We start from the raw sequence: 20,000 nt of genomic DNA, 5'->3' as shown, positions 1-20,000 counted from the left end.
TCAGACACACTAGTACTTGGTACTGGGACCACACACACACACACACACACACACACACACACACACACACACACACACACACACACACACACACACTGGTACTGGGTACTGGGAGCACACACACACACACACACACACACACACACACACACACACACACACACACACACACACACACACACACACACTATTCAGACACACTGGTACTGGATACTGGGAGCACACACACACACACACACACAGATACTAGCATGTGAAGAGTGAATGGTCCACCACCCAAATGCCACATAGTGGTCCAGATTGGTCCAGATGGACTGACTTGTATATACTTATATATGTTAGGTGTAGCTGAATGTATGACTGAGTACCTGGGAGTGAGTGGAGCTCTGCGCGGGGAGAACAGCAGCCCTGACGGCGTGCTCACACTCTTCCTGCCGCCGGTCCTCGCTGTGTGGCGGCGTGCCGAGCCCGAAGCTCCCCGGGGGGTGAACATCCTGTCCCGCTCACTGCTGTGAATCAATAATCAATAAATCAATAATCGATAATCGAACCTGCTACAACACTAACCACTTACTGCATTATTTTCAGCGCGCTCAAACTGGTGCGGACGAAATGCGTCATTAAGAGATTGACGTCACTCGTCGGTGAAGGATCATGGGAAATGTAGTTCGCCACTCGACGCTCCGGACTACAATTTTTTTCTTTCGTTCATTCCACGCGTTCGTTGTCTGTTTTGTAACGTATTCTGACTGGGGCCTGATGCAGCGCGACCCTGACCAGGCAGCCACACGCTCCCGCTCGATAGGCGGCGCTAATTAACCCTAATATTCGACCAACAAAACAGCTTATAAACATTAGAGAAGCAGAAAACAGCAGAGTGGAAATCTGCGAGGGTTCGAACTCGCTTATTTTGGATATTTTCAGTCCAAACTCGGTGTTTTTGTGTGGAAATAATATTAGAAATTAACAGCCGGGATGTAACGAACCTCCGGAGCTCTGAGGCGGAATTTCGTCGAGGTGTTAGTCGGCTTTTTACCCGGGTTACAGATGCTCCTTTCGCCGCCGCAGCTCTCCGCCCTCAATAATCATCATTTGAGGAATAAAATGATAATAAAATCATAATTTTTATTCCATTTTTGTCTGTCAGGGGCTAAAACAGCGGGTATGTCAACATGGCATCGGTGCGCGTGGCTGTGCGCGTGCGGCCCTTTAACCAACGGTAAGTGCGCGAGCGAGCCGACGCACTCGATTCAAATATAAACAAACGCCAACGGCTCGGCTGTGTCTCAAACCGCGAACCTCTGAATGTGACACGTCCAGGTGTTAGTTCGACCTCCCTAGGCTTCCTTTTATCTCACTAAAATGTGCAGTAGGTGGATTGGCGGCTCTAAATCGCCCCTAGGTGTGGATAAGTATAAGTGTTGCACTGTCTCTCAGTGTAGGGTTCGTTCCTTCCGTCTATTCAATATTTTTAAGGTGGACACCCTATATTTTTAGCTTTCCTTATGTGCAGTAGGTGGATTGGCGGCTCTAAATCGCCCCCTAGTTGTATTTCCTTATGTGCAGTAGGTGGATTGGCGGCTCTAAATCGCCCCCTAGTTGTTTCCTTATGTGCAGTAGGTGGATTGGCGGCTCTAAATCGCCTCTAGTTGTGTTTTACAGGTGGACACCCTATATTTTCAGCTTTTCTTATGTGCAGTAGGTGGATTGGCGGCTCTAAATCGCCCCTAGTTGTGTTTTTCAGGTGGACACCCTATATTTTTAGCTTTCCTTATGTGCAGTAGGTGGATTGGCGGCTCTAAATCGCCCCTGGTTGTGTTTTTCAGGTGGACACCCTATATTTTCAGCTTTTCTTATGTGCAGTAGGTGGATTGGCGGCTCTAAATCGCCCCTGGTTGTGTTTTACAGGTGGACACCCTATATTTTCAGCTTTTCTTATGTGCAGTAGGTGGATTGGCGGCTCTAAATCGCCCCTAGTTGTGTTTTTCAGGTGGACACCCTATATTTTCAGCTTTTCTTATGTGCAGTAGGTGGATTGGCGGCTCTAAATCGCCCCTAGTTGTGTTTTACAGGTGGACACCCTATATTTTCAGCTTTCCTTATGTGCAGTAGGTGGATTGGCGGCTCTAAATCGCCCCTGGTTGTGTTTTTCAGGTGGACACCCTATATTTTCAGCTATCCTTATGTGCAGTAGGTGGATTGGCGGCTCTAAATCGCCCCTAGTTGTGTTTTTCAGGTGGACACCCTATATTTTTAGCTTTCCTTATGTGCAGTAGGTGGATTGGCGGCTCTAAATCGCCCCTAGGTGTGGATAAGTATAAGTGTTGCACTGTCTCCCAATTTAGGGTTCGTTCCTTTCGTCTATTCAATGTTTTTCAGGTGGACACCCTATATTTTTAGCTTTCCTTATGTGCAGTAGGTGGATTGGCAGCTCAAAATCGCACCTAGGTCTTAACTGAACGTGTAATATGTGTTGCACTAAACGAATGACTCAGTGTCCAGGGTTCGTTTCTGCCTCGTTCCTGATGTTTTCAGGTGATCACAACCTGTTTAAAGTTTGGCATGTATATAAAATGCAGTAGGTGGATTGGCTGGGTCTTTGACCGCTCCTCTCAGAACGAAGTGGAATTTATTCCAAATATGGTGCTTTTCCTGCCACATGATCCAAACATGATTTAGTTCTAATCTTATAATCTCATTTCTGGTTCATTCCGTCCACTTTCTGTAGTATTGTTGCAGTAGGTGCAGTATTGTTGGGATTAAATCATCCCCGGACATATTTCTGTGGCGCAGCTGTAAATCACTCCAGCTCGTGACCGCTGGGATCCAGAGTCGGGCGTCTACACACAGTCTAGACACGATTGGCTGGTCTTGTCGAGTCAATACACAAATAAAAGCTAACAAGGCTTTGCTTGTACAGTACAGGATTTGGGTGTGGGTTTGTTTTTTGTGTCCACATTGTATTGAACCTGTTATAAACAAGGTTGGGCGACTCCTATTGAAAAGGCTTCATGACTGAATGAGTAGTACGGAGAACGTATTCAGTTACAATCCATGAGAAACCACATCAACAAAAAGTCAGATTTGACCTCCAGCAATTCTTGGCAGCCCTGTCTGGAGCGCTTTATGGAAAAGAGTCAGGGTCACGTTCCTTACGCTAACAGAAACCCCTCGTTCTCTTTGTCTCTCTGCAGTGAGAAGGAGCTGTCTGCCCAGGGCATCATTTACATGGAGGGAAACAAGACGACCATTACCAACCTAAAAGTAAGCAAAACCGGGGCAACGGTCTGCAGAGGCGACTCTGCCAAACGTGCCTCCAAGGCTAACATCATGTAGCATCATCATGTCTTATGGACTTTCTGTGGACTTCCCATAGACTTCCCATAGACTTTCCACAGACTTCCCATAGACGTCCCACAGACCTCCTCCCATAGACTTCCCACACACTTCCCATAGACGTCCCATAGACTTCCTACAGACGTCCCACAGACCTCCTCCCACAGACTTCCCACAGACGTCCCATAGACTTCCTACAGACGTCCCACAGACCTCCTCCCATAGACTTCCCACAGATTTCTTAGTTTTCCCACAGACTTCCCATAGACGTCCCACAGATGTCCCACAGACCTCCTCCCATAGACTTCCCACAGACCTCCTCCCATAGACTTCCCACACACTTCCCATAGACGTCCCATAGACTTCCTACAGACGTCCCACAGACCTCCTCCCACAGACTTCCCACAGACTTCCCACAGACGTCCCATAGACTTCCTACAGACGTCCCACAGACCTCCTCCCATAGACTTCCCACACACTTCCCACAGACGTCCCATAGACTTCCCACAGATGTCCCACAGACCTCCTCCCATAGACGTCCCACAGATGTCCCACAGACCTCCTCCCATAGACGTCCCACAGATTTCTTAGTTTTCCCACAGACTTCCCATAGACGTCCCACAGACTTCCCATAGACGTCCCATAGACTTCCTACAGACGTCCCACAGACCTCCTCCCATAGACTTCCCACAGATTTCTTAGTTTTCCCACAGACTTCCCATAGACGTCCCATAGACTTCCTACAGACGTCCCACAGACCTCCTCCCATAGACGTCCCACAGATTTCTTAGTTTTCCCACAGACTTCCCATAGACGTCCCACAGACTTCCCATAGACGTCCCATAGACTTCCTACAGACGTCCCACAGACCTCCTCCCATAGACTTCCCACAGATTTCTTAGTTTTCCCACAGACTTCCCATAGACGTCCCATAGACTTCCTACAGACGTCCCACAGACCTCCTCCCATAGACTTCCCACAGACTTCCCACAGACGTCCCATAGACTTCCTACAGACGTCCCACAGACCTCCTCCCATAGACTTCCCACAGATTTCTTAGTTTTCCCACAGACTTCCCATAGACGTCCCACAGATGTCCCACAGACCTCCTCCCATAGACTTTCCACAGACTTCCCACAGACGTCCCATAGACTTCCTACAGACGTCCCACAGACCTCCTCCCATAGACTTCCCACACACTTCCCACAGACGTCCCATAGACTTCCCACAGATGTCCCACAGACCTCCTCCCATAGACGTCCCACAGATGTCCCACAGACCTCCTCCCATAGACGTCCCACAGATTTCTTAGTTTTCCCACAGACTTCCCATAGACGTCCCACAGACTTCCCATAGACGTCCCATAGACTTCCTACAGACGTCCCACAGACCTCCTCCCATAGACTTCCCACAGATTTCTTAGTTTTCCCACAGACTTCCCATAGACGTCCCATAGACTTCCTACAGACGTCCCACAGACCTCCTCCCATAGACGTCCCACAGATTTCTTAGTTTTCCCACAGACTTCCCATAGACGTCCCACAGACTTCCCATAGACGTCCCATAGACTTCCTACAGACGTCCCACAGACCTCCTCCCATAGACTTCCCACAGATTTCTTACAGTTTTCCCACAGACTTCCCATAGACTTCCCATAGACCAACCCATAGCCTTCCCCACAGACGTCCAACAGACTTTCCACAGACATCCAACAGACTTCCCATAGACTTCCTGTAGTTGTTCCACAGACGTTCCATAGACTTCCCATAGACTTCAAACAGACTTTCCACAGACTTCCTATAGACTTCCTGTAGTTGTTCCACAGACGTTCCATAGACTCCCCAAAGTTTTCCCACAGACTTCCAATAGGTTTCCCACAGACATCCCACAGACTTTCCACAGACTTCCCAAAGTTTTCCCCACAGACTTTCCGCAGACTTTCCACAGACTTCCCATAGACGTCCCACAGATGTCCCACAGACCTCCTCCCATAGACGTCCCACAGATTTCTTAGTTTTCCCACAGACTTCCCATAGACGTCCCACAGACGTCCCACAGACCTCCTCCCATAGACTTCCCACAGATTTCTTAGTTTTCCCACAGACTTCCCATAGACTTCCTACAGACGTCCCACAGACCTCCTCCCATAGACTTCCCACAGACTTCCCACAGACGTCCCATAGACTTCCTACAGACGTCCCACAGACCTCCTCCCATAGACTTCCCACAGATTTCTTAGTTTTCCCACAGACTTCCCATAGACGTCCCACAGATGTCCCACAGACCTCCTCCCATAGACTTCCCACAGACCTCCTCCCATAGACTTTCCACAGACTTCCCACAGACGTCCCATAGACTTCCTACAGACGTCCCACAGACCTCCTCCCACAGACTTCCCACACACTTCCCACAGACGTCCCATAGACTTCCCACAGATGTCCCACAGACCTCCTCCCATAGACGTCCCACAGATGTCCCACAGACCTCCTCCCATAGACGTCCCACAGATTTCTTAGTTTTCCCACAGACTTCCCATAGACGTCCCATAGACTTCCTACAGACGTCCCACAGACTTCCCACAGACTTCCCATAGACGTCCCATAGACTTCCTACAGACGTCCCACAGACCTCCTCCCATAGACTTCCCACAGATTTCTTAGTTTTCCCACAGACTTCCCATAGACGTCCCATAGACTTCCTACAGACGTCCCACAGACCTCCTCCCATAGACGTCCCACAGATTTCTTAGTTTTCCCACAGACTTCCCATAGACGTCCCACAGACTTCCCATAGACGTCCCATAGACGTCCTACAGACGTCCCACAGACCTCCTCCCATAGACGTCCCACAGATTTCTTAGTTTTCCCACAGATTTCCCATAGACGTCCCATAGACTTCCTACAGACGTCCCACAGACCTCCTCCCATAGACGTCCCACAGATTTCTTAGTTTTCCCACAGACTTCCCATAGACGTCCCACAGACTTCCTACAGACGTCCCACAGACCTCCTCCCATAGACTTCCCACAGATTTCTTAGTTTTCCCACAGATTTCCCATAGACGTCCCATAGACTTCCTACAGACGTCCCACAGACCTCCTCCCATAGACGTCCCACAGATTTCTTAGTTTTCCCACAGACTTCCCATAGACGTCCCATAGACTTCCTACAGACGTCCCACAGACCTCCTCCCATAGACTTCCCACAGATTTCTTAGTTTTCCCACAGACTTCCCATAGACGTCCCACAGACTTCCTACAGACGTCCCACAGACCTCCTCCCATAGACGTCCCACAGATTTCTTAGTTTTCCCACAGACTTCCCATAGACGTCCCATAGACTTCCTACAGACGTCCCACAGACCTCCTCCCATAGACTTCCCACAGATTTCTTACAGTTTTCCCACAGACTTCCCATAGACTTCCCATAGACCAACCCATAGCCTTCCCCACAGACGTCCAACAGACTTTCCACAGACATCCAACAGACTTCCCATAGACTTCCTGTAGTTGTTCCACAGACGTTCCATAGACTTCCCATAGACTTCAAACAGACTTTCCACAGACTTCCTATAGACTTCCTGTAGTTGTTCCACAGACGTTCCATAGACTCCCCAAAGTTTTCCCACAGACTTCCAATAGGTTTCCCACAGACATCCCACAGACTTTCCACAGACTTCCCAAAGTTTTCCCCACAGACTTTCCACAGACTTCCCATAGACCTCCTATAGTTTTCCCACGGATGTCCCACAGACCTCCACCCATAGGCTTTCTATGGACCTCCCACAGACTTCCTATCTTCCCATAGACTTCCCTTAGTTTTCCTATAGACTTCCCACAGACTTTTCTTAGACTTCCCTTAAACTTCTTTTAGGCTTTCCACATATTTCCTTTTGTCTTTCCATACGCTTTCCATGGACCTCCTACAGACTTCCCATAGACTTCCACAGTTTTTCCACAGACCTCCCACAGACTTCCCTTAGCCTTCCTATGCACAAAACAAGCTTACCCAATCAGCAATTCTGAGTCTTGTGACATTTCTGACCCGTGCCACTGCTTTAAATTTACCCGAGTGGCCCTAAATTCTCAAAACACGTCAGTAATCCTAGCGGAATAATCCCGCCAGATATTCATGATCCGCTTAATGACGTGAACGTTCTTACACAACGTTAACCTACCCAGGGAACGTTCTAATGCCTTCTTTCTTCCTCCCGGCTTCTCCCAGTAGGGTTAACCACTGCGGATCATTTGTTTCCATCTTGCCCCGCCCGGCCCTTTACTGTACCACCAAGCAGATTTCAGTGAAAGAAATAAAGGCTAATGCTAAATGCTAACCCCCCCTCCTCACCAGCTCATTAATTTATACTCGTACTTCTTCTTTCGTCTTCTTTTACGCCACCCTCATGCGGACTGGCTTTATTTTCACCGTAACAAGTCCTCCCTCTTTCAGAATTGGCCTGTTGTGTTTGTCGAGCGCCCAGCCAGGCTGGTAGTGCAGCTGAGACCGGAACAGTAGAGCCTGAACCCATTGCAGTGGTGGGTGAGCGTATTTTTTATATATTTATTTTTTTGTTTTTGTATATTTCAGCTCACAGACGGTCTGACGGGCGACTCGATCCGAGAAAAAACCAAAACGTTCACGTACGACTTCTCTTACGATTCGGGCGACCGCACAAGCAGCAGATTTGTCTCGCAGGAGAAGGTGAGTTTCAGAGTTTATATTTTGGGACAGGTGCGTGTTTACCCCTGTGTTACATCACCTAGTTTGGGAACTGATATTTTGCAGACTTCACCTGCTCGACAGTCCGTGGCTGGAATTGTCTGGCTTTCGCATCTTTCACTAATAACAGTCCGGATGGTCAACAGTATAAACAGTATATTATATAAGCAATTAAGGGTTAAGTGCCTTGCTCAAGGACCTGACAGTGGTGGGGCTTGAACAAGTGACCCTCTGATTACTAGTCCAGTACCTTAACCACTAAGCCTTACATTTAATATTATTATGCTACGTTCTCTCTATAGTAATAAACACTTGGTGTGTGTGTGTGTGTGTGTGTGAGCGTGTAGGTATTCAAGGATCTGGGTTCGGATGTACTCAAGGCCGCATTCGAGGGCTATAACGCCTGCATCTTCGCTTACGGGCAGACAGGATCAGGAAAGTCCTACACCATGATGGGGAACCCGGTAAGAAAAGTGACGTTTTGTTCGTTTCTAACCAATTAAATCCTTCATTATTTATTTGTTAATTAATTGTTTTCTTGTTGTGCTTTTTCAGGGGGATGTTGGTTTGATTCCCAGGATTTGCGAAGGCCTGTTCGCCCGGATATCCGGGATGACCCGGCGAGATGAAGCTTCCTTTCGCACCGAGGTCAGGTGGGTGCTGGCAAAACCCGAGGGATCTCAAGCCGAATCCCAGCTGTGCTATTGACGTACACATGAACGTGAAAATGGGTGCAAAAAAACAGCACTACAATTTTGAGACTCAAAACGGGTGCAAAAAAAAAAAAAAAAAAACGCTTCAAGGCTGAAAACGGGTGCAAAAAATGCTCTACAATTCTGAAACTCAAAACAGGTACAAAAAACAGCTAAAATTTTAGGACTGAAAATGGGTGTCAAAAAACAGCACTACAATTATGGGACTGAAAACAGGTGCAAAAAACGTAATAATTCCAGGTACTTAAATGGGTGTAAAAGAAGCTACAAGTCTGAAAACAGGTGCAAAAAAGGGCTCTACAATTACTGGCCTGAAAACGGGTGCCCAAAACCTAATAATTCCAGGTACTTAAAATGGGTGCAAAAAAAAAAAGCAACAAGATTGACAACAGGTGCAAAAAACAGAGCTACAGTTCTGTGACTGAAAACAGGTGCAAAAAAACAGCTCTACAATTCTGGGACTGAATATGGGTGCAAAAAACAGTGCTACAATTCTGGGACTGAAAACAGGTGCAAAAAACAGCTCTACAACTAATGGCCTGAAAATGGGTGCAATAAAAACCTAATAATTCCAGGTACTTAAAAAAACGCCACAAGACTGAAAACAGGTGCAAAAAACAGTGCTACAATTTTCGGACTGAAAATGGGTGTTAAAAACAGCTGTAGAATTCAGGGTTCCTCTGTGCCTGCACCGGGGAAGCTGATTCCAGAAGGAAACACATTAGTTGTCTAAACCAGTTATAATGCCGGGTGTTAATGGGCAGACTGGTACCCACCCAGTACCCACCTAACCTCTGCGATGTTCTTCCGTTTGTCTGCAGTTACCTGGAGATCTATAACGAGCGCGTGCGGGACCTGCTGAGGAGGAAGCTGGCCAAGACGTACAACCTGCGGGTACGAGAGCACCCCAAGGACGGCCCCTACGTCGAGGGTAGGTCTCTTCCAGTCTCGTCCTCTCCAGTTACCGGTTTAAAGCCAAACTTGTCTGTGTAGACGCCTGGCCGGTTGATAACATCGCTGAGATTCGAACCCGGATCGGGTGTTTGTGTGTTTTCGCCCCTCAGACCTGTCGAAGCACCTGGTTCAGAACTACGCCGACGTGGAGGAGCTGATGGAGGCGGGAAACATCAACCGCACCACGGCCAGCACCGGCATGAACGACGCCAGCAGCCGCTCACACGCCATCTTCACCATCAACTTCACACAGGTACCCGAGTCATAACCGAGTCATACCCGAGTCATTCCCGAATCATACCCGAGTCATTCCCGAGTCATACCCGAATCATGCCCGAGTCATACCCGAGTCATGACCGAGTCATAACCGAGTCATTCCCGAGTCATACCCGGATCATACCCGAGTCATTCTCGAGTCATTCTCGAGTCATACCCGAGTCATTCCCGAGTCATACCCGAGTCATTCCCGAGTCATACCCGAGTCATTCCCGAGTCATTCCCGAGTCATTCCCGAGTCATTCCCGAGTCATACCCGAGGCATACCCGAATCATACCCGAGTCATGACCGAGTCATGACCGAGTCATTCCCGAGTCATACCCGGATCATACCCGAGTCATTCTCGAGTCATTCTCGAGTCATACCCGAGTCATACCCGAGTCATTCCCGAGTCATACCCGAGTCATACCCGAGTCATACCCGAGTCATTCCCGAGTCATTCCCGAGTCATCCCCGAGTCATAACCGAGTCATAACCGAGTCATACCCGAGTCATACCCGAGTCATAACCGAGTCATTCCCGAGTCATACCCGAGTCATACCCGAATCATACCCGAGTCATACCCGACTCATACCCGAGTCATGACCGAGTCATTCCCGAATCATACCCGAGTCATACCCGAGTCATACCCGGATCATACCCGAATCATACCCGAGTCATACCCGAGTCATTCCCGAGTCATACCCGAGTCATACCCGAATCATACCCGAGTCATACCCGAGTCATGACCGAGTCATAACCGAGTCATTCCCGAGTCATTCCCGAATCATACCCGAGTCATACCCGAGTCATACCCGAATCATACCCGAGTCATACCCGAGTCATAACCGAGTCATTCCCGAGTCATACCCGGATCATACCCGAGTCATTCTCGAGTCATTCTCGAGTCATACCCGAGTCATTCCCGAGTCATACCCGAGTCATTCCCGAGTCATACCCGAGTCATACCCGAGTCATACCCGAGTCATACCCGAGTCATTCCCGAGTCATTCCCGAGTCATACCTGAGTCATACCCGACACTAGATGTGCTGTCTGTCTTTTGCTGTCTCTCACTCTGTCTCTCTCTCTCTCTGTCTCTCTCTGTCTCTCTCTCTGTAGGCGAAGTTTGATATGGAGATGCCCTGTGAGACGGTCAGTAAGATCCACCTGGTGGATTTGGCGGGCAGCGAACGCGCCGACGCCACAGGAGCCACCGGGGTCCGTCTCAAAGAGGGCGGCAACATCAACAAGAGCCTGGTTACCCTCGGCAACGTCATATCCGCCCTGGGTACGAGAGATTCGCTTCGGTATGGATGAACGAAAAATTCTGCAGGCAAAATGGTATTTGTTATAATGGGAATCGTGTCTCTGTCTGTCTCTCTCTGTCTGTCTCTCTCTGTCTGTAGCGGATATGTCTCAGGATTGTGGTGCTCACCTGAAGAAGAAGCAGGTCTTCGTCCCCTACAGAGACTCGGTTCTCACGTGGCTTCTTAAGGACAGTCTGGGAGGAAACTCCAAAACCATCATGATCGCGAGTGAGTAGTTCATTACGTGACATCATTGCATTACGTTACATACACAAGTGCACGTTTATATATACAGTGAAACATACATACACAAACATATATAAATATATATAATATATATATATGTATACTCACACACAGTTTGTATTTGTATACATGCATACATACACAAATAAATACACACACGTACACACACACACACACACACACACACACATATATGTATATATATATATAAATGTAAGTGTGTGTGTATATATATACATATACGTATATTATTATTGGGATTTTGAATGACTGTTTAAATGTACCGATGTCTTTATAAGGAACACAGACCCCGGTCGTACTAGAGCTACGTGAATGTAAATATATGTATCGTGTTCCTCACAGCCGTCTCCCCGGCGGACGTCAACTACGGCGAGACGCTCAGCACCCTGCGCTACGCCAACCGCGCCAAGAACATCATCAACAAGCCCACCATCAACGAGGACGCCAACGTGCGCCTGATCCGCGAGCTGAGGGCCGAGATCGCCCGCCTCAAAGCCCTGCTGGCACAGGGGAACCAGGTCACGCCTCTTCCTCGTACGCCGGGAACGCCAGTCCCCCGCGGGGCGCCGAAATCATGTCGTTCTTTTGTCTTTGATCTTAGATCGCGCTGCTGGATTCGCCCACGGCTCTGAGCATGGAGGAGAAGCTGCACCAGAACGAGGCCAGGGTGAGTACGCTGGCGTCCTCGTCTCCGTGGCAACCACGTTTTCCCGCCTCTTTTTTTCTTTCTTTCATTCCGGTCGTCACAGGTGCGTCGACCCACCAGCAGGGGTCGCGTTCGCACCCGGACGGTTGTACTCGGGCCAGGTCGGTAGCACCGTCGAGATTCGAACCCTTCCCTGACTGGCCTCATTTCTCCCGTAGGTGCTGGAACTGACCAAGGAGTGGGCGAACAAATGGAACGAAACCCAGAACATCCTGAAGGTACGAGGGCCTGTTATTTATTTATTTATTTATCACCGGCTGACCACTTCTTTTCACCTGCCAGTAATATGTGGACAAAATGGACAGAATGTATGGCTGCCCATATATGGACGAAATGTATGGCTGCATGTATATATAAACACAATGTATGGTTCTGCCCATATGTGGACAGAATGAATGGCTGCCCATATATGGACAATATGTATGGCTGCCCATATATGGACAAAATGAATGGCTGCCCATATATGGACAAAATGTATGGCTGCATGTATATATGAACACAATGTATGGTTCTGCCCATATGTGGACAGAATGTATGGCTGCCCATATATGGACAAAATGAATGGCTGCCCATATATGGACAAAATAAATGGCTGCCCATATATGGACAGATAATGTGGCTGCCCATATATGGACAAAATGTATGGCTGCCCATATATGGACAAAATAAATGGCTGCCCATATATGGACAAAATAAATGGCTGCCCATATATGGACAGATAATGTGGCTTCCCATATATGGACAAAATGTATGGCTGCCTGTATATATGAACACAATGTATGGTTCTGCCCATATGTGGACAAAATAAATGGCTGCCCATATATGGACAGATGATGTGGCTGCCCATATATGGACAAAATGTATGGCTGCCCATATATGGACAAAATAAATGGCTGCCCATATATGGACAAAATGTATGGCTGCCTGGATATATGACCACAATGTATGGTTCTGCCCATATATGGACAAAATGTATGGCTGCCCATATATGGACAAAATAAATGGCTGCCCATATATGGACAGATGATGTGGCTGCCCATATATGGACAGAATATAGGGGCGGAGTCGGACAGTATTGCATCGGACAGCCCCGCCCACTACAGGCGCACAGCCAATCACGTGTCTGTCTAGACTGAGACAGACTCGGACCGCCCTGAAAATGTCTCGCTAGGCACCTGGAGACGTTCTAATTCATCCCCGATGTAAACGTACGTGTATGTATGTGTGTACGTCAGGAGGAGACTCTGGCTCTGAGGAAGGAGGGCATCGGCGTGATCCTGGACTCCGAGCTCCCTCATCTCATCGGCATCGACGACGACCTGCTCAGCACGGGCATCATCCTCTACCACCTGAAGGTAACGGAGTTCTAACACCTACAGAGAACCAGGACGCTCTCCAGAGTCGTTCTGTTCTAAATGGAATCATCCGGTCTGTCGTTGCAGGAGGGGAGGACGTGCGTGGGCCGAGACGACGCCTCCCTCGAGCAGGACATAGGTGAGAATTCACGGGTACCTGGGAAAGTAGGTGGATTGGCGTGTTTATGTATTTGAAACAGCCATTAATGTCATTGGTATTAGGGGGTTATGCCAAATTCTGACCCCACCGTTTCCAATTCTTCCATTCATTTAGATGCCTAAACACAGGCAGTGCTGGTCTTCAGCATATTGGTTAAGGTCCTGCTCTGGTAATCAGAAGGTTGCTGGTTCCAGCCCTACCAGCTCAATCTCCATCATGTTTCCTCTTTCTAGTGCTGCACGGTTTGGGGTTGGAGAGCGAGCACTGTCTGTTCGAGAGTCAGAACGGCACCGTGACCCTGATCCCGCTGAACGAGTCCCAGTGCTCCGTCAACGGGGTCCAGGTCACCGAACCCTGCCAGCTCAACCAAGGTCTGTAAGCTTAACACTCTTAGATTGTTAATGTATGGCTGCTCATATATGGACAGAATGAATAGCTCTGCTCATATATGGACAGAATGAATAGCTCTGCTCATATATGGACGAAACTATGGCTGCCCATATATGGACAGAATGAATAGCTCTGCTCATATATGGACGAAACTATAGCTGCCCATATATGGACACAATATATGGCTGCCCATATATGGACAAAATGTATGGCTGTCCATGTATGGACGCAATAAATGGCTGCCCATATATGGACACAATGTATGGCTGCACATATATGAAACAAATGTATGTCTGCCCATATATATGGGCACAATGTATGGCTGCCCGTATGTATGGACAAAATGAATGGCTGCCCATATATGGACACAATGTATGGCTGCCCATATATGGACAGAATGTATTGCTGCCCATATATGCACAGAATATATGGCTGCCCATATATGGACAGAAGATGTGACTGCCTATATATGGACACAATGTATGGCTGCACATATATGGACAATGTATGGCCGCCCATATATGGACAAAATGTATGGCTCTGGCCATATATGGACGAAATGTATGGCTGCCCATATACGGACGAAATGTATGGCTGCCCATATATGGATAGAATGTATGATTACCCATATATGGATGAAATGTATGGCTGCCCATATATGGACAAAATGAATGGCTGTTAATATATGGATAAAATGTATGGCTGCCCATATACGGACGAAATGTATGGCTGCCTATATATGGACACAATGTATGGCTGCCTGTATATGGGCGAAATGTATGGCTGCACATATATGGACAATGTATGGCCGCCTATATATGGACACAATGTATGGCTGCACATATATGGACAATGTATGGCCGCCCATATATGGACAAAATGTATGGCTCTGCCCATATATGGACAAAATGTATGGCTGTCCATGTATGGATGCAATAAATGGCTGCTCATATATGGACAAAATGTATGGCCGCCCATATATGGACAAAATGTATGGCTGTCCATGTATGGACGCAATAAATGGCTGTCCATATATGGACAAAATGTATGGCCGCCCATATATGGACAAAATGATCGGGCGTCCATATATGGACAAAATGTATGGCTGCCTATATATGGACACAATATATGGCTGCCTATATATGGGCGAAATGTATGGCTGCCCATATATGGACACAATGTATGGCTGCACATACAGTGTATCACAAAAGTGAGTACACCCCTCACATTTCTGCAAATATTTCATTATATCTTTTCATGGGACAACACTATAGACATGAAACTTGGATATAACTTAGAGTAGTCAGTGTACAGCTTGTATAACAGTGTAGATTTACTGTCTTCTGAAAATAACTCAACACACAGCCATTAATGTCTAAATAGCTGCAACATAAGTGAGTACACCCCACAGTGAACATGTCCAAATTGTGCCCAAATGTGTCGTTGTCCCTCCCTGGTGTCATGTGTCAAGGTCCCAGGTGTAAATGGGGAGCAGGGCTGTTAAATTTGGTGTTTTGGGTACAATTCTCTCATACTGGCCACTGGATATTCAACATGGCACCTCATGGCAAAGAACTCTCTGAGGATGTGAGAAATAGAATTGTTGCTCTCCACAAAGATGGCCTGGGCTATAAGAAGATTGCTAACACCCTGAAACTGAGCTACAGCATGGTGGCCAAGGTCATACAGCGGTTTTCCAGGACAGGTTCCACTCGGAACAGGCTTCGTCAGGGTCGACCAAAGAAGTTGAGTCCACGTGTTCGGCGTCATATCCAGAGGTTGGCTTTAAAAAATAGACACATGAGTGCTGCCAGCATTGCTGCAGAGGTTGAAGACGTGGGAGGTCAGCCTGTCAGTGCTCAGACCATACGCCGCACACTGCATCAACTCGGTCTGCATGGTCCTCATCCCAGAAGGAAGCTGACGCACAAGAAAGCCCGCAAACAGTTTGCTGAAGACAAGCAGTCCAAGAACATGGATTACTGGAATGCCCTGTGGTCTGACGAGACCAAGATAAACTTGTTTGGCTCAGATGGTGTCCAGCATGTGTGGCGGCGCCCTGGTGAGAAGTACCAAGACAACTGTATCTTGCCTACAGTCAAGCATGGTGGTGGTAGCATCATGGTCTTGGGCTGCATGAGTGTTGCTGGCACTGGGGAGCTGCAGTTCATTGAGGGAAACATGAATTCCAACATGTACTGTGACATTCTGAAACAGAGCATGATCCCCTCCCTTCGAAAACTGGGCCTCATGGCAGTTTTCCAACAGGATAACGACCCCAAACACAACCTCCAAGATGACAACTGCCTTGCTGAGGAAGCTGAAGGTAAAGGTGATGGACTAAACCCAATTGAGCACCTGTGGCGCATCCTCAAGTGGAAGGTGGAGGAGTTCAAGGTGTCTAACATCCACCAGCTCCGTGATGTCATCATGGAGGAGTGGAAGAGGATTCCAGTAGCAACCTGTGCAGCTCTGGTGAATTCCATGCCCAGGAGGGTTAAGGCAGTGCTGGATAATAATGGTGGTCACACAAAATATTGACACTTTGGGCACAATTTGGACATGTTCACTGTGGGGTGTACTCACTTATGTTGCAGCTATTTAGACATTAATGGCTGTGTGTTGAGTTATTTTCAGAAGACAGTAAATCTACACTGCTATACAAGTTGTACACTGACTACTCTAAGTTATATCCAAGTTTTATTTCTATAGTGTTGTCCCATGAAAAGATATAATAAAATATTTGCAGAAATGTGAGGGGTGTACTCACTTTTGTGATACACTGTATATGGACAAAGTATGGCCGCCCATATATGGACAAAATGTATGGCTCTGCCCATATATTGACAGAATGATCGGGCGTCCATATATGGACAGAAAATATGGCTTCACATATATGGACAAGATGTATGGCTGCTCATATATGGACAAAATGTATATCTGCCCATATATGGACAGAATTAATAGCTGTGCCCATATATGGACACATACCAGTACGTGTATTGATTCCTGACGTTTGTCTCCTCCTCAGGTGCCGTGATCCTGCTGGGCAGGACCAACATGTTCAGATTCAACCACCCCAAAGAGGCCGCCAAGCTGAGGGAGAAGAGGAAGGTCGGCCTGACACACACGCACACACACACACGCGCGCGCGCTTAAATATTAGCTTAGCCACATTAGCATCGTGTTTGTGTTTTTCAGAGCGGCCTGTTGAGCACGCTGAGCCTGTCCATGACCGACCTGTCCAAGTCCTGTGAAAATCTCTCCACTGTGATGCTCTACAATCCGGGGTAAGCAGTGTGTGTGTGTGTGTTTCAGTTAGCTGTTCGTGTCAGTCGTATCCAGTTCCCCCTCCGGCACGCGTCCAGTCTGGCGTCCCACACAGAGTCGTATCACGTACGGAGAGACACTCTAACCTCTTCGTCCGACTCTCGCCCTCCCTCAGACACAGCCAATCGTGCCTGTTGGATGTCCGGCCGGGTCGATAGCACCGCCCGCGATTCCGTCGATGGTGGAAAAACACTGTTCTCAGTCATTTAGACATGTCCATGTCCCCCACCACAGCACTGTCGATTTGTGGCTCACACACTACATCCATCCAGTGTTCTAACACGCTTCTTTATTACTGTCTTCGGGTGTTCCAACCAGGCCCGTTGTTATCCACCTGGTGCCAGCAGTTTAGGGAAGGCCCCCTTTTTTTGTTACGGCTTGACTGTGCCCATGTTCCCTCTCCAAAATCTGAAGGAAAAAATCTTGTCTCGGTACAGGATCTCCAACAAGCATATAATCAGGTGTCCAGATACTTTTGGACACTGTACTGTATATTGTATTATTTATCACAATAATAATAATATAATGGTCAGCGCTTGGTCATCTCTCATGTCTTAAATTCTAAGCCACACACAAGTTGTCTGTCCTCTTCCTCTCGTTACCATGACACGGACTGTTTCTCTGTGGCCACGCCCGTCATTAACGTGTTTCTGACCTTGTCTTTGACGGCAGTCTCTACGCAGAGAAGGGACCGGTCTTCCTCAGGTACTGAACCCCGTCAGTAACGCGGCCTCTAACCTCGCCTGTCTCTGTGGTTTAAGTGTGAGATTAACGTACCTGGTTTATCTCGTCGTGTTCTCGTCCTCCACTGACCCACCGCGCTTCATTTCACTTTCAGCTTCTCCAGTTTTGTGTTGTGTGTTTTATATAATGACACATTTTGTTTTATTTTGTTGGACTGGACGTTTGTACTGGAGTGTGTAAGTGTGCGTGTGTGTATGTATAGTGTTGGTGTGAACTAACTGCACTGCACTGTGTTTGTGTATTTGGTAGGAGTGTGTGTGTGTGTTGTGTGTATTGTATGTGTGTGTGTATCAAGTGTGTATTGAGTGTGTGTATTAAATGTGTGTGTGTGTTGGATGTGTATGTGTATACTGTGTGTGTTAAATGTGTGTATTGATTGTGTATGTGTGTGGATTGAATGTGTGTGTATAGTGTGTGTTGAACATATGTGTGTGTTGTGTGTGTGTATATAGTGTGTGTATATAGTGTGTGTGTGCATATATATATTGTGTGTGTGTGTATAGTGTGTGTTGAACATATGTGTGTGTTGTGTGTGTGTATATAGTGTGTGTATATAGTGTGTGTGTGCATATATATATTGTGTGTGTGTGTATAGTGTGTGTTGAACATATGTGTGTGTTGTGTGTGTGTATATACTGTGTGTATATAGTGTGTGTGTGCATATATATATTGTGTGTGTGTGTATAGTGTGTGTTGAACATATGTGTGTGTTGTGTGTGTGTATATACTGTGTGTATATAGTGTGTGTGTGCATATATATATTGTGTGTGTGTGTATAGTGTGTGTTGAACATATGTGTGTGTTGTGTGTGTGTATATAGTGTGTGTATATAGTGTGTGTGTGCATATATATATTGTGTGTGTGTGTATAGTGTGTGTTGAACATATGTGTGTGTTGTGTGTGTGTATATACTGTGTGTATATAGTGTGTGTGTGCATATATATATTGTGTGTGTGTGTATAGTGTGTGTTGAACATATGTGTGTGTTGTGTGTGTGTTGTGTGTGTGTATATACTGTGTGTATATAGTGTGTGTGTGCATATATATATTGTGTGTGTGTGTATAGTGTGTGTTGAACATATGTGTGTGTTGTGTGTGTGTATATAGTGTGTGTATATAGTGTGTGTGTGCATATATATATTGTGTGTGTGTAGTGTGTGTGTGTGTGCATGTACTGTATATATTGTGTGTGTATATAGTGTGTGTATAGTGTGTGTGTGTGTGTGTGTGCATATATATATATAGTGTGTGTGTATATAGTGTGTGTGTGCATATATATATTGTGTGTATATAGTGTGTGTGCATATATATATTGTGTGTGTATATACTTTAGTGTGTGTGTGCATATATATATTGTGTGTGTATATACTGTAGTGTGTGTGTGTGTGCATATATATATTGTGTGTGTATATAGTGTGTGTGTGTATAGTGTGTGTGTGTGTGTGTGTGCATATATATATAGTGTGTGTGTATATAGTGTGTGTGTGCATATATATATTGTGTGTGTATATAGTGTGTGTGCATATATATATTGTGTGTGTATATACTTTAGTGTGTGTGTGTGTGTGTGTGTGCATATATATATATATAGTGTGTGTATATAGTGTGTGTGTGCATATATATATTGTGTGTGTATATAGTGTGTGTGCATATATATATTGTGTGTGTATATACTTTAGTGTGTGTGTGCATATATATATTGTGTGTGTATATACTGTAGTGTGTGTGTGTGTGTGTGCATATATATATTGTGTGTGTATATA

At 46.7% G+C, this 20,000-nt stretch overlaps 2 protein-coding genes across 6 annotated transcripts in view; one reads left to right on the top strand and one right to left on the bottom strand.

Annotated features, from left to right (window-relative positions):
• Nucleotides 1-1,096, bottom strand: part of nup133 (nucleoporin 133) — a 27,641-nt gene extending 26,545 nt beyond the window's left edge. For 2 of the 4 annotated variants that reach the window (XM_063009658.1, XM_063009659.1), the window contains exons 1-2: nucleotides 987-1,096; nucleotides 369-509 (exon numbers count right to left, since the gene is read on the bottom strand). In XM_063009658.1, the coding sequence (XP_062865728.1) occupies nucleotides 369-493 (125 nt within the window). In that variant the 5' untranslated portion in view covers nucleotides 494-509; nucleotides 987-1,096. The remainder of the gene's footprint in view (nucleotides 1-368; nucleotides 510-986) is intronic. The other 2 variants (XM_063009660.1, XM_063009661.1) reach the window with 1 other exon arrangement.
• A 34-nt stretch (nucleotides 1,097-1,130) lies between these two features.
• Nucleotides 1,131-20,000, top strand: part of kif16ba (kinesin family member 16Ba) — a 37,393-nt gene continuing 18,523 nt past the window's right edge. The window contains exons 1-17 of one of the 2 annotated variants that reach the window (XM_063009655.1): nucleotides 1,131-1,219; nucleotides 3,195-3,264; nucleotides 7,923-8,036; nucleotides 8,402-8,518; nucleotides 8,610-8,707; nucleotides 9,589-9,698; nucleotides 9,832-9,974; nucleotides 11,098-11,266; nucleotides 11,385-11,513; nucleotides 11,895-12,070; nucleotides 12,154-12,219; nucleotides 12,417-12,476; nucleotides 13,494-13,613; nucleotides 13,701-13,752; nucleotides 14,007-14,144; nucleotides 17,195-17,277; nucleotides 17,365-17,453. In XM_063009655.1, the coding sequence (XP_062865725.1) occupies nucleotides 1,173-1,219; nucleotides 3,195-3,264; nucleotides 7,923-8,036; nucleotides 8,402-8,518; nucleotides 8,610-8,707; nucleotides 9,589-9,698; nucleotides 9,832-9,974; nucleotides 11,098-11,266; nucleotides 11,385-11,513; nucleotides 11,895-12,070; nucleotides 12,154-12,219; nucleotides 12,417-12,476; nucleotides 13,494-13,613; nucleotides 13,701-13,752; nucleotides 14,007-14,144; nucleotides 17,195-17,277; nucleotides 17,365-17,453 (1,781 nt within the window). In that variant the 5' untranslated portion in view covers nucleotides 1,131-1,172. Of the gene's footprint in view, nucleotides 1,220-3,194; nucleotides 3,265-7,922; nucleotides 8,037-8,394; nucleotides 8,519-8,609; nucleotides 8,708-9,588; nucleotides 9,699-9,831; nucleotides 9,975-11,097; nucleotides 11,267-11,384; nucleotides 11,514-11,894; nucleotides 12,071-12,153; nucleotides 12,220-12,416; nucleotides 12,477-13,493; nucleotides 13,614-13,700; nucleotides 13,753-14,006; nucleotides 14,145-17,194; nucleotides 17,278-17,364; nucleotides 17,454-20,000 lie in introns of those variants that run through there. The other variant, XM_063009656.1, reaches the window with a different exon arrangement.

This window comes from Trichomycterus rosablanca, chromosome 15, assembly GCF_030014385.1.
Source record: "Trichomycterus rosablanca isolate fTriRos1 chromosome 15, fTriRos1.hap1, whole genome shotgun sequence".
Classification (NCBI taxonomy): domain Eukaryota; kingdom Metazoa; phylum Chordata; class Actinopteri; order Siluriformes; family Trichomycteridae; genus Trichomycterus; species Trichomycterus rosablanca.
This window is presented reverse-complemented; position numbering and strand designations above follow the sequence as displayed.